Raw genomic sequence first — 13,683 nt, forward strand, 5'->3', positions numbered from 1 at the left:
AAATCTCATTTGCCTGACTCCTACCTTACATTCCAGTGGTGTGACTAAGGAACTGAGCAAACGTAACCCTAGGGGACTTTGAAACAGGCTTTGGTAGTCCGTGTGCATTAGAGTGAGGGGAAAGAGGCCACTTCTGAGCTGGGTACTCTACTGTTGAAGGTGAGCCTTTTGTGTCCAATTTTTCCATGCATGTGTAAGAACAGTTGTCATGGAGATTTTCTACTGACTTGTGCATGAGGACAGCTTGTATCTCACCTTTTCGTATTCACCCTGTTAAATGTCAAAATGTACTAAGACTTAGCTATTTTTTTCTGCGTCACCAACTACTAAATCACCAACCCATAATAGCAGGCAGTTACTGAAACTCCTGTTTTGTAGCCAAACAAGTACATACCAGTAGCACACATGATTGTGAGAGTGCTGACTCCTTAGCTTTACTGTTGTAAGCTTTTAATTTCTGAGTAATTTCAGGATCAAGAAGTGGACGACATTGTTGCTGTAGGTACCTCATGCTTATGCACACCCAGAAGGCTGGTTCTGCCCCCACCCCACCGCCCACCCCTTTTCTTTGATAGGGTCGTCCTCTATTACCCAGGCTGAAAGGCTGGTTATCTTCACCACAGGTCTTATGTCTCTAAGACCATGGGTCCACGTCATAGGAACCAGGCATGTGTGGGCAGAAATCACTACCACTTTCCTTTGTTGTGGGTGGGGAAATTAAGAGCAGAGATTCTTGGATTCTTAAATTCCTTCTCTATGTTTATGTCATGTAGTCTGTTTTATGCTGTTTTATGTAACCTCCTGCTTCTGGGATTTCTTGAAATTTTTCCCTTCTCACTTGTCATAATTGGCTCTTGCTTGTGAGTCTATTTTCATTCAGCTTGGTAGCAGAAATCTTCTTCACTATTGTTTAGACACAGTTTTCACACGGTTTTAATAACCCTTCATTGGCTTTAGAATCAACTTTTAACCCTTCCACCAAAAGCTCTTATTTTTTTTTCAAGGCTTCCCAGAAACATAGTTCCTCTCAGTCTCATCAAGAAATGTTTTGAAATGCAGAAGTTAGAAAATGGTGAATAAGTATGGTTGTTCCTGGAAGTCATTGTGTCCTTAGTAATTACATGTTGTAGTCTTTGGTTCTGCGTCTCTGACAGCTTCACCACACTGTAATTTAATGGAATTCACTTAGATTTAATGGAATTCAGTCCTAGTAGAAAACTGCTATTGGGTTGCAGAGTTGGCAGCAAGGCTGTGAAATTGATGTGGGAATGAGGGTGATTATGTGCTTTGTCTTGACAGAATTTAGTTTTTGGGACATCCCATGTGGGTTTTTCCCAGGAACATAAACATTTTACAGAATTAAAACTAGAAACTTTCTTCTGGGAAAGCCTCAGAAGTCAGTTGTGCTTGGCAGTGAGATGGGACAGTGTACATTCTTATCAGGTTAAATGTGCCAAACTCTCTCTTCAGTACTATTCTTTTTTACCTTTGCTTAAGGTCAAGTTCCTGCTCTTTTGTTCAAAGTGTTGCTTTGTCACCCATCCTGGAGTGCAGTGGCATGATCTCGGCTCACTGCAACCTCTGCCTCCTGCGTTCAAGCAGTTCTTGTGCCTTAACCTCCCGATTAGCTAGCCGGGATCATAGACTTGCATCACCTTGCCTGGCTATATTCAAAGTCTGCCTTTACTACACTGTCCCGAAGTAATCTACTTTTGGGTTTGGGTCTTTATAGGGTGAGAAGGACTGGCAGAAATACGAGACTGCTCGGCGGCTGAAAAAATGTGTGGACAAGATCCGGAACCAGTATCGAGAAGACTGGAAGTCCAAAGAGATGAAAGTCCGGCAGAGAGCTGTAGCCCTGTACTTCATCGACAAGGTGAGAGCATCTTCCCATCAGCATTGTCTAGTGTTGAGCTTAACAAGGGAGTTTCTGCTCTGCCCCAGGCCCTGTGCCACATACTGTATATCACAACTCAACACACATAGAAATATATTTGTGTGTATAACTGAATCAAAAGTTGCACAGAACAATGCTTAGCCTTACTGTGAGCAGTAGATTCTGATTTTTTTTTTACTTTATTTCATTCCTTTAGAAAGTTGGTTATAACTTATAAAATTGGTTAAATAAACCAGGCAGGTATCACCATTATATAGTTTTAAAGACCATGCTCTAGAGGAGATCAATTTCTTGGTACTCACAAGAAGAAAAAAAAGTTCATGTTTTTCCCCCAGTCTTGTGTTTTAACATAAGTTCAGACTTGTCTCAAAATGCACACTAGCCTTTTGAGTTTGATTGCCCAGAGTAGCAGCACTCCCTCATTTGCTGCCTTATTTATTTTTTTTGTTTTCTCCATCCCCATTTCAGAGGACAGAACAGACAGAAGAGGAGCTTGAATATTTAACATCCCTATAGATTTCATAGTGGGTGGGGGAGGAAGTAACACTGCAGAATCCAGAGTTTCCAGGCCATGCTGACTGACGCTGTGGCTTCAAACAGAATTGAGAGGCTTCTGTTTTGGATTCCCAGAAATTGTATAAGGGTCAAAAGGCCGGGCGTGGTGGCTCATGCCTGTAATCCCAGCATTTTGGGAGTCTGAGGCAGGTGGATCACGAGGTCAAGAGATTGAGACCATCCTGGCCAACGTGGTGAAACCCCATCTCTACTAAACATACAAAAAAAATTGGCCAGGCGTGGTGGTGGACACCTGTAGTCCCAGCTACTTGGGAGGCTGAGGCAGGAGAATCACTTGAACCAGAGAGGTGAAGGTTGCAGTGAGCCGAGATTGCGCCACTGCACTCCAGTCTGGCAACACAGCAAGAGTCTGTCTCATGCTCACCTTTTCTTTCTTTCCTGGGCAGCTTGCTTTGAGAGCAGGCAATGAAAAGGAGGAAGGAGAAACAGCGGACACTGTGGGTTGCTGCTCACTTCGTGTGGAGCACATCAATCTACACCCAGAGCTGGATGGTCAGGAATATGTGGTAGAGTTTGACTTCCTCGGGAAGGACTCCATCAGATACTATAACAAGGTCCCTGTTGAGAAACGAGTAAGTTAATGTAGCCTGTACTGTCTGGCTTGTTTTTCATTATTCAACAAGCATGGGTTGACTGCTTTTTTGTCTGCTCTGCACGTTGCTGGGCACCAGCAAAAGTGACTTGAGATGGGCATTGTGGCACATGCCTGTAGACCCAGCTACTCAGAAGGCTGAGACAGGAGAATCACTGGAGACCAAAAGTTTGAGGCTGTAGTGTGCTGTGATCACACGTATGAATAAGCACTGCACTCCAGCCTGGGCAAAATAGTGAGAGTGTGCCTCTCAAATTAAAATAAAAATAAATGACTTGAAAGAGGAGAGAGGTATTATTTGATATCTTGTGTACCTCCTTTTAGTCACTGTCCCGCCCTGTGCTATCTTCTGGTAGCAGTATTCAATTGAGTGGCCTTCTGTAGCAGTATTCTTTGGAGCATGCTGTAGAATAGGCCCTTACAGCAAATTCAGCATATGATTTAACTGTATCTTAGTATCCCCTGGTCATGTGGCACATTTGTCACTTTGCATCTTTGCTCAGCCTCTCTCCAGCTCCTGAGTGAAAGGTTAATCTGTTAGTCCCCAGATCTCTGAGCCCATCACTGAAGAGGGTGCTACAGATCCATAGTCCCAGTCTAATCTTTTCCATAGTATTGGGCTTGAACCAGAGACATATAGCGTGCAGGATCCTAATAATCCAGCCCACCAGCAGTCCTCTTCTTATAAGGACACTATAATCAGTAATTAGGCTTTGCTGGCTGTGGAAGTACTCTGTATGAGAGACTAAAGAGATTTGATAATTAAATGTAATACCTGACCTCAGATTGGATTCTGTACTGGTGAGATAAAGGGCATCATCAGGTAAACTGAGAAAATTGGATTGTGGACAGTAGATTGTATCAATGTAAATTTTTGAAGCTGATAAATACTGTGTAAATGTAAGGGAATATCTATTTTTAGAACATATACACTGAAATGTTGGGGACCATATTATAAGTAAGTACTTATAAATGTACTTTAGGACCATATGATAAGTAAGTGCTTATAAATGGCTCGGAACAAATAATTATGTATATATATCTGTAAATATACACATGGAGAGAGTGAGCATACATGCGCACTGTGCAAATGATGAATGGGGTGAAATGTAAACAAACAGTGAATCTCAGTGATGGATGTATGCATCTTCCTTGTGCCTTTTTCTTTGCAAGTTTCTTTAAGTTTGGGATTATTTCTAAAGTTAGGATTTTTTCAAAGAGTAATAATTAGGATTCACTTATGTCTTCCAGGTTTTTAAGAACCTACAACTATTTATGGAGAACAAGCAGCCTGAGGATGATCTTTTTGATAGACTCAATGTGAGTAGACAAAGCACACTATGTTGAAGGGAGTCCCAGCCAAAGCCTTACAGTACGTAAAGGGGAGGGTTGCTGGCAGACGACTTGGGCTCTCCCTTTAGCCTGGCCTGCTCTGTGGCATCCCGTACACGCTGTCTTCCTCCCTCTGAGCCCACAGTGAATCTGCAGTCAAAAGAAGACACATCTGCTGCAGAACAACTGCTAAAGCACTCAGGGTGGGGGTAGACAAGCCCTACCTTTTATCCTTCCCTGCTCCTGCAGCACTTTCACTTCACTGGATGCCCAGCCACCCCTGCTGGAGAGCCAAAACATATCCTTGATATCTTAATAGGGAAGGACAAATTTGCTTTATTGGTCTGTTAAGCCCACCAGCCTGGGCCAGGCTTGGTGGCTTACGCCTGTTACCCCAGCACTTTGGGAGGTCAAATAGGGCAGATCCCTTGAGGTCAGGAGTTTGAGACCAGCCTGGGCAACATGGCAAAACCATTATCCAGGCATGGTAGTCCACACCTGTAGTCCCAGCTACTTAAGAGCCTCAGGGGGATGGCATGAGCCTGGGAGGTGGAGGCTGCAGTGAACCAGGATTGCACCACTGCACTCCAGGCTGGGTGTCAGAGTGAGACCCTGTCATACACACACAAAAAGATTGAAATACTTCATAGAGAGGCGTCATGTAACCCTGTATTCTGGAATTCTTTTCCTCTTTCCCTAAATTCCCACTTGTAGGGCAATAAACCGACAAGATTGTGACTGCACTGGCATAAATTACTCCTAGGACTGCCAGAAGGAGCAGGTAGTACAGCTTTGACCTAAATCTCTGTTGCTTTGTCTCCTCCAGACTGGTATTCTGAATAAGCATCTTCAGGATCTCATGGAGGGCTTGACAGCCAAGGTATTCCGTACATACAACGCCTCCATCACGCTACAGCAGCAGCTAAAAGAACTCACAGCCCGTAAGTATTGCTTGGCCAGACAGGGCCCACACCCCTACTAATGGTATCCGGTGTCCTTGCTTAGCTAAGTCTTAGAGTCAGTTCTACTTTTTTTTTTTTTTTTTTTTTTTTTTTTTTGAGTGGGAGTCTCGCTCTGTCACCCAGGCTGGAGTGTAGTGGCCGGATCTCAGCTCACTGCAAGCTCCGCCTCCCGGGTTTACGCCATTCTCCTGCCTCAGCCTCCCAAGTAGCTGGGACTACAGGCGCCTGCCACCTCGCCCGGCTAGTTTTTTGTATTTTAGTAGAGATGGGGTTTCACCGTGTTAGCCAGGATGGTCTCGATCTCCTGACCTCGTGATCCGCCCATCTCGGCCTCCCAAAGTGCTGGGATTACAGGCTTGAGCCACCGTGCCCGGCCTCAGTTCTACCTTTTTTCCCTACTTGTGGTCACTTTTTCACTTTAGACCTCTAGTAGCCAGCTAATGCTATGCTTAGTTGTATAAACATAGGATCAGTGCTGTTTCCCCCTTCCCACCCCCAGCTTCAAGATTAATTTCATGGAATGCTGACAGCTTTTCACCTGCTATGAAAATGGCTGCATTTGTGTTTTATACGTATATTACTTAAAAGCCCACAGAGTGAAGACAGTGCTGTGATGATGTTAAATTGGAGAGAGTAAAGTTGTCATGGTTACCAGAAAAATACAGGAACAAGTCCTTCCCCTGAAGTTTCTGTCATTTTTGTCCCCCATAAGAGAGTAGATACTTTCTATAGCTGATTTTTAGAATATCATCACCAAGATCCATGGGCTTTTTTTTCCTGGAGCCCAGTCACTATTGAATTTCCACTGCCCTCTGTAAATACGTCAAATGGCCTTAAAATACGAACCAGAAAAGCCAGAGGTAGGTATGTTGAGGGTCAGTATTTTAAGGTGGTATAAAGAATGCCACACTATACAAATAAAACAATTTTTTTGGATGGCATTTATAATTTTCTTTTAAATAAGATACTACCAGGCCAGGTACAGTGGCTCACACCTGTAATCCCAGCACTTGGGTAGCCAAGGCAGGAGAATCACTTGAACCCAGGTTCTAGACCAGCCTGGGCTACATAGTGAGACCTCATCTCTACAAAAATTTCTAAAAATTAGGCAGGTATGGCGGTGTGCACCTGTAGTCCCAGCTGCCTGGGAGGCTGAGCCCAGGAGTTTAGGGCTGTAATGAGCTATGACCATACCACCGTACTCCAGCCTAGGTGACAGAGTGAGACCCTATCTCTGAAATAATAATAACCATAATACTACTACCACCTGTGGCTTAAAACTTTTAAACTTTTAATGTCCCTTCAATTCCTCATTCTGTTCTGGCTATGTTGGGTGGAGAGGTGGGGAGGTAGGGAGTGGCCAGCACAGAACTTAGGAATATGGGCAACAAACCATAGTAATATCAGCAGCACCTATGATGAGCATATGGGTGGGGAGGAAGCAAGGAGATGAAGGGTCCCTAGTCAAGTTCCCTGAGTAAAAAGAAAGATGTAGATTTTATTATATTACCTAGACTCAGAGTTCCTCTTGTGATGGGAATTTACCCAGACCAAGCTTACATATAAACTTACTACTATCATTTTCTTAAGACTATTGACTCAATTTTGACCTTAGTCCTTGGGGGCAACTTGAATTAATCATCTGAGTAAGATAAGGGCCAGCAGAATCATGGGGACGAGGCACTGGGGGAAGACATACTGTGTGTTCACTTGTGGCGTGCAAACTGACCCTCCTGCTACCATGTTCCTTTCTTTACAGCGGATGAGAACATCCCAGCGAAGATCCTTTCTTATAACCGTGCTAATCGAGCTGTTGCAATTCTTTGTAACCATCAGAGGGCACCACCAAAAACTTTTGAGAAGTCTATGATGAACTTACAATCTAAGGTATCTTGGATAAAATGAAGGAAACTGTGTCTGCTGTGGGCAGATCATCTGCAAATGAGAGGATTTGGGGCTGGGATATCAGCAGGCCAGTTCTGGGTCTGTTGTAGAAGGTCTATGCTAAAGATAAACAAATGGAAATATGATAGTAGTTAATCTCTAATCAAGATACTGAATATCAGAGTACCCATTGTTCAAGAAATCTTCCTTCTACAGATAGAAGTTCTATACTGGCCACTCCCTATTTTGAAAAACTAACTTTGGTGTACATTCTAATTGCTAATTACTGTCCTTATTGTACATGAGGAAAGTGGATTTAAAGAGAATCTTCATAATTCCTTGCCACAGCTCAGAAATACAGCCATTTCCAAATTAGATTGTTTCAAATTGAAATGATGATGAAACAATTATATATTTAAAGTCTTTCCAATCCTAACACAGCTATTTTTATTTTTACGCATTCCACATGAATCATATTTTTATATAGTTCATCATCAAACATCTGTTGAATACTGGCCATGTGCCAGACAAGTTGCTGCCCTAGACGGAAAGACTGGTGTGCAAATAGGTGCTATTCCTTGTCCCTGAGCCTCTTTCCTCCTTCTGACTCCACCTGGTACTGAGCTTTTAAACCATAAGGCACTTAACATTTGATGATGAACATTTTTGTGTTAGCAATGACTTCATAACTAATTCATCCTAACGTGGTGGTCCGCAGTGAGAATTTTCAGATATTTCATTATAGAACAGATATACAGGGTTAAAAAGGAAACAAATTATATTGAAATACAGTTATCAAAATACATTTTAAAGTCCAATACAGTAATAGATGTGCTCCCTTATTAAGGTCTTGGGGTGGCTGTAGTAAATTTCAAGGTAGTAATTAATATATATCAATGATACTTTAAGATTTCTGCAGCAATTCAAATATGAAATGAAAATGTCTAACATCTATTGATGATAAAGTCATATGTGCTGCTGCTATTATATTACTATGGTTTGTTCCCCATATTCATAACTGAAGAAGAAATGCTAAATTTCAGCTAGAGGCTGGGTGCAGTGGCTCACACCTGTAATCTCAGCATTTTGGGAGGTTGAGGTGGGAGGACCACTTGAGCTGAGTAATTCAAGACCAACCCGGGCAACAGAGTGAGACCCTGTCTCTATTAAAAATTTAAAATTAAATATAAATAAATTTCAAAAGAGGTTATTGAAATTATAGATGTAATTTTTTTCTCATCCAAGTTTATGGAATTCTATACTTGTATAACTGGAGTTTAAGAACTACTACTATGGAATGAGACTGCATTTTAAGGCTCAGAATGTTTTCCATTTGTTGAGATTTCCTTAAGATAAGTACCCGTGAGTAATACAGCTGGTTCAAAAGGTACACACAACCTATAATTTATGCTACAGATGCCATCTGGCTTTCTTGAAGAGATGTGCACGTCCACAGTGAATGAATATACATCCATAGACCTCTTGAGTCCTTGGATCATGTGATTGGCAGGCAAAGAACTCTATAGATGGCCCATCCTAGCAGCTCACATTTGCTGCCACTCTGTTAAATGCTGGTCATCTGGAATTGTTTATTCTCCTCATGTTATCATTCCAAGCCAGAAATAAAAGCATGAATATTCAGGTGCTGTTTACCTAATTCAGGAAAACCCCTCCCAGGAGTATGAGGAGGTCTTTTGTTGCTCTCACTCTGGAACCACTGTTTGGGCAGCCCAGGCTGCCTGCCAGACGAGCCCTCCAAGCCCAGGATTCCTCTCCTGTGTGCCCACAAAGCAAACACACGCCCCTGTTTGCCAAGTGAATCAATGGAGTCTTTGATGCTTTGAGAGAATTTGACATAGCCTGCCACTTTAGCATTCACAGAAATGGTTAAAAGATTGTGGTTTGCTACATTTCTATCCTAAAAAGAATCTGGCTAGTGGTGTCTGTGATGCTTTTGTATATAGAATCAGTCCCTCAGTTTGGCTTTGGACAACATAGATATTGGAAGTAAGCCATTCATAGTAAAACATATTTAGTGATTCTCTCACAATGGTGGCCTCTGTTTCCAGTCTTGGGCTGTGTGTATCTAACAAACAATTCTGGGCTCAGTGAGCAGCCCAGTGTGTGTCAGACATGTTATTTACTCTGTGGAGGTTGTCTTAACCTCACAGATCAGCTAGATGATCATAGATATGGGGTTCTCCTGCCCTCAGAGCAGCGTGAGCTCACTGACAGGGGCTCTAGCTCCATGTTGTTATCCACTGCTGTCTCTAAGCAGGAATCTAAGAACTTTCACCAGTGGTGCTTCAAGGATTCTAACAAGCAAGAAAGGCTGAAACTGCCCTTGTCTCTTCCCTTATAGATACAGATTCCATGAGATTTCACTTGGGAAAAAAAGCTCCACAGCTGAAAGTGTTTTCACATCCATTGAGTGACAACTAAGGTCCTTCCCACCTCAGACCTCTCCCCTTTTTATTTTATTTATTTATTTATTTATTGAGACGGAGTCTTGCTCTGTCACCCAGGCTGGAGTGCAGTGGCGTGATCTTGGCTCACTGTAAGCTCCACCTCCCAGGTTCACGCCATTCTCCTGCCTCAGCCTCCCGAGTAGCTGGGACTACAGGTGCCCGCCACCATGCCTGGCTAATTTTTTGTATTTTTAGTAGAGACGAGGTTTCACCATGTTAGCCAGGATGGTCTCGATCTCCTGACCTTGTGATCCACCCGGTTCGGCCTCCCAAAGTGCTAGGATTACAGGCATAAGTCACCACGCCCGGTGACCTCTCTCCTTTTAAAAACAGAATGCCAAAGCTAGGCCCTGCCATGTCCTGGTTTGGGACAGATTGGCTGAGCTGTTTGGCTTCCTGGGTGTCTTTTAATTGCCAGTTTGTAGCCCCTTGAGTACTCTCTTCAGTGCATCCATTTTCCTTGAGAAGCTGTCATCACCTTCCCAGAGTACTGGTGGGATCTGAGGAACGAGCTGGGCTTGCCCAGTAGATGCAAGTATCCTGCCTCAGCTTCCTAAAGAGTAGCTCCTACAGTGTTCTTGGAATGAAAGCTAAAAACTGGCACAGGATCTATTTGATAAACAGCTGTCATTTGTAGCCGTTCTCCCAGATGTCTGACAGCAGAGTGTTCTCTGTTGGAAAGATCAGCACCCAGATTCCCAGCCCCAGCGGGTTCCTTTCCCTGAGCCCCTAGGTTACTGCGCTATAGAACCCTTGTTTCTTGCAAGATCACTGAAGAACAAATAGTTGAATTCAGTAGTCCTTGTGCGTCTTCTCCCTGCCTTCATGAAGCCACCCTTGGTGTTTTTATCTGACAAACCACTGACAGAGACAGCTTGGTCCAGATAACATCTAGGTTTCACCTTGTCTTGAGGGAGCCATTTTTCCTCTACAACTCATAACCTTACCACTATTATTTCCCCTAGATTGATGCCAAGAAGGAACAGCTAGCAGATGCCCGGAGAGACCTGAAAAGTGCTAAGGCTGATGCCAAGGTCATGAAGGATGCAAAGACCAAGAAGTACGTACCTGGTATTGTAAAAGTTGGGGCGGGTGGAGAAAAGTGTGTGCAGCATCTGTCAGAGGTCCTGGGGCCCTGGCTTTTCTATGGTTTCTGAGGGATGTCTTTTGGAAATCTCTGTACTAGGGCTTTTATTGACTCAAAGTGGCAGCATGGGTACAGTGTGCTCTTGTTTAGAGCCCAGGCCTGGTTCTTGAGGACTCTGCTATTCTTCTAGGGTAGTAGAGTCAAAGAAGAAGGCTGTGCAGAGACTGGAGGAACAGTTGATGAAGCTAGAAGTTCAAGCCACAGACCGAGAGGAAAATAAACAGATTGCCTTGGGAACCTCCAAACTCAATTATCTGGACCCTAGGATCACAGTGGCTTGGTAAGTGTTGAACCCTCCTTGAGCTCCTGCTGCTAGCTCGAGAAAGGTGGAGGGCACTGGTGGCCTTTACATGCCATTCCTAAGCTGCATACTTCTAGTCCTCTGGGGAAACTTCTGGCTTCAGCTGTATACAAGTTACTTTGGTTGCTGAACCTTGTCTGTAAATGCATTGCAACGTTCTCGTTGCTCCTAAATGGTCAGTGCTGTCATACTGCCTTGTAGTGTATGTTATGTTTTTAAGAGGCAGGTTCCATCCCTATTCCTTATGGAACTTTAGGACAGGAATGGAAACTCTTAGCTTCTGGAAAAATAGGAAAGAGCGCATCCAACTCTACCCTTCAACAAAACTTTTTGTTGAAATTTTTTGCAGTTGAAGGTAGGAACAAGAGATAAAGATGAGAATAGAGATCTGAGCAACTTACACAGAGAGGCAGAAGGGCCTTTAACAAAGGCAGATAAATATTAGCTTTCTCTCTGTATGTCACACACACTGTCACATAACATCTGAAACAAATGGCTTTGTTTTAGAAGATGTTTAGTTTGAGCTGTTAAGTTCTGAGCATAGGTGGAGATATCCTCCCCTATGGCACTTGCTAGTCCAGGCTAAAGATTCCACCTAGCTCTTTTGTACCTCTTTCTGCTCGTTTTGCCTTGTTTGGTGCTAGAGGTTTGGTTAGCTCTTAAAAGGCAATATAGTATAGGGTTAAGAACATGGAGAAAAACTGCTTGGGTTCAAATTTCAGGTCACTTACCAGCTAGCTGTGAGAGAAAATCAGTAAATTACCTAACGTCTCTGCCTCAGTTTCTTCATCTGTACCTTTTTCACTTGTACATCTGCAGAAGCACCTACTTTAGAGATCACTGCCAAGATTAAAAGAGTTGATCACATAAAACCTTTAGAACATGCTTGGTGCACTATTAATTTGCATCCTCACTAGACAGATGTGAAAGAGAAGATGGAACATCTGACCCTGGGCTTCAGATATGGGCCATTGCTGAGTCACCCTAATCCCCCTTATTTCTCCTTTGTTTGCAGGTGCAAGAAGTGGGGCGTCCCAATTGAGAAGATTTACAACAAAACCCAGCGGGAAAAGTTTGCCTGGGCCATTGACATGGCTGATGAAGACTACGAGTTTTAGCCAGTCTCAAGAGGCAGGGTTCTGTAAAAAGGAACAGTGTGGTTTGGGAAAGATGGATAAACTGAGCCTCGCTTGCCCTCGTGCCTGGGGGAGAGAGGCAGCAAGTCTTAACAAACCAACATCTTTGCGAAAAGATAAACCTGGAGATATTATAAGGGAGAGCTGAGCCAGTTGTCCTATGGACAACTTATTTAAAAATATTTCAGATATCAAAATTCTAGCTGTATGATTTGTTTTGAATTTGGTTTTCATTTTCAAGAGGGCAAGTGGATACAAATTCACTATTTCACTGAAATGTTTGGATTCTCTTAGCTACTGTATGCAAAGTCCGATTATATTGGTGCGTTTTTACAGTTAGGGTTTTGCAATAACTTCTATATTTTAATAGAAATAAATTCCTAAACTCCCTCCCCTCTCCCCCATTTCAGGAATTTAAAATTAAGTAGAACAAAAAACCCAGCGCACCTGTTAGAGACGTCACTCTCTATTGTCATGGGGATCAATTTTCATTAAACTTGAAGCAGTTGTGGCTTTGGCAGTGTTTTGGTTCAGACACCTGTTCACAGAAAAGCATGATGGGAAAATATTTCCTGACTTGAGTGTTCCTTTTTAAATGTGAATTTTTATTTTTAATTATTTTAAAATATTTAAACCTTTTTCTTGATCTTAAAGATCGTGTAGATTGGGGTTGGGGAGGGATGAAGGGCGAGTGAGTCTAAGGATAATGAAATAATCAGTGACTGAAACCATTTTCCCATCATCCTTTGTTCTGAGCATTCGCTGTACCCTTTAAGATATCCATCTCTTTGTTTTTAACCCTAATCTTTCACTTGAAAGATTTTATTGTATAAAAAGTTCCACAGGTCAATAAATTTAGAGGAAAATGAGTATTTGGTCCAAAAAAGAAAAATAATCAAGATTTTAGGGCTTTTATTTTTTCTTTTGTAATTGTGTAAAAAATGGAAAAAAAAAACATAAAAAGCAGAATTTTAATGTGAAGACTTTTTTTGCTATAATCATTAGTTTTAGAGGCATTGTTAGTTTAGTGTGTGTGCAGAGTCCATTTCCCACATCTTTCCTCAAGTATCTTCTATTTTTATCATGAATTCCCTTTTAATCAACTGTAGGTTATTTAAAATAAATTCCTACAACTTAACGGAAACTTAAGCGTCTGCCTCTTTGTTACAAAGGACCTCAGGCCAGAGTTGGGGCTGGGACTTAGTGTGGGATGAGGTCTCACCACTCAGGTCAGCAAGAGTAGATTCCTCCCAGGAGCAGATGAGGTAGGGCCTGGCCTGGAAAGGGGTGTGTGTGCCTGTCCTGCTGCTGTGGGTGTGGGTTAAAGGGGAGCCAAAGTCCATATCCTTAGATGAAGACAGGAAAGGAAAGGAAGGGAGGGTGCAAAA

General features: G+C 42.7%; 1 protein-coding gene across 2 annotated transcripts in view; it reads left to right on the plus strand.

The window, feature by feature from the left end:
* Positions 1–13,439, plus strand: part of TOP1 (DNA topoisomerase I) — a 96,577-nt gene extending 83,138 nt beyond the window's left edge. For both annotated transcript variants that reach the window (XM_017859079.1, XM_017859078.1), the window contains exons 14-21: positions 1,733–1,876; positions 2,860–3,045; positions 4,317–4,385; positions 5,224–5,338; positions 7,119–7,246; positions 10,677–10,771; positions 10,989–11,138; positions 12,175–13,439. In XM_017859079.1, coding sequence (XP_017714568.1) covers positions 1,733–1,876; positions 2,860–3,045; positions 4,317–4,385; positions 5,224–5,338; positions 7,119–7,246; positions 10,677–10,771; positions 10,989–11,138; positions 12,175–12,277 — 990 coding nt within the window. In that variant the 3' untranslated portion in view covers positions 12,278–13,439. The remainder of the gene's footprint in view (positions 1–1,732; positions 1,877–2,859; positions 3,046–4,316; positions 4,386–5,223; positions 5,339–7,118; positions 7,247–10,676; positions 10,772–10,988; positions 11,139–12,174) is intronic.
* Positions 13,440–13,683: the final 244 nt, after the last annotated feature.

This window comes from Rhinopithecus bieti, unplaced genomic scaffold (assembly GCF_001698545.2).
Source record: "Rhinopithecus bieti isolate Rb0 unplaced genomic scaffold, ASM169854v2 scaffold_38981, whole genome shotgun sequence".
Lineage (NCBI taxonomy): Eukaryota > Metazoa > Chordata > Mammalia > Primates > Cercopithecidae > Rhinopithecus > Rhinopithecus bieti.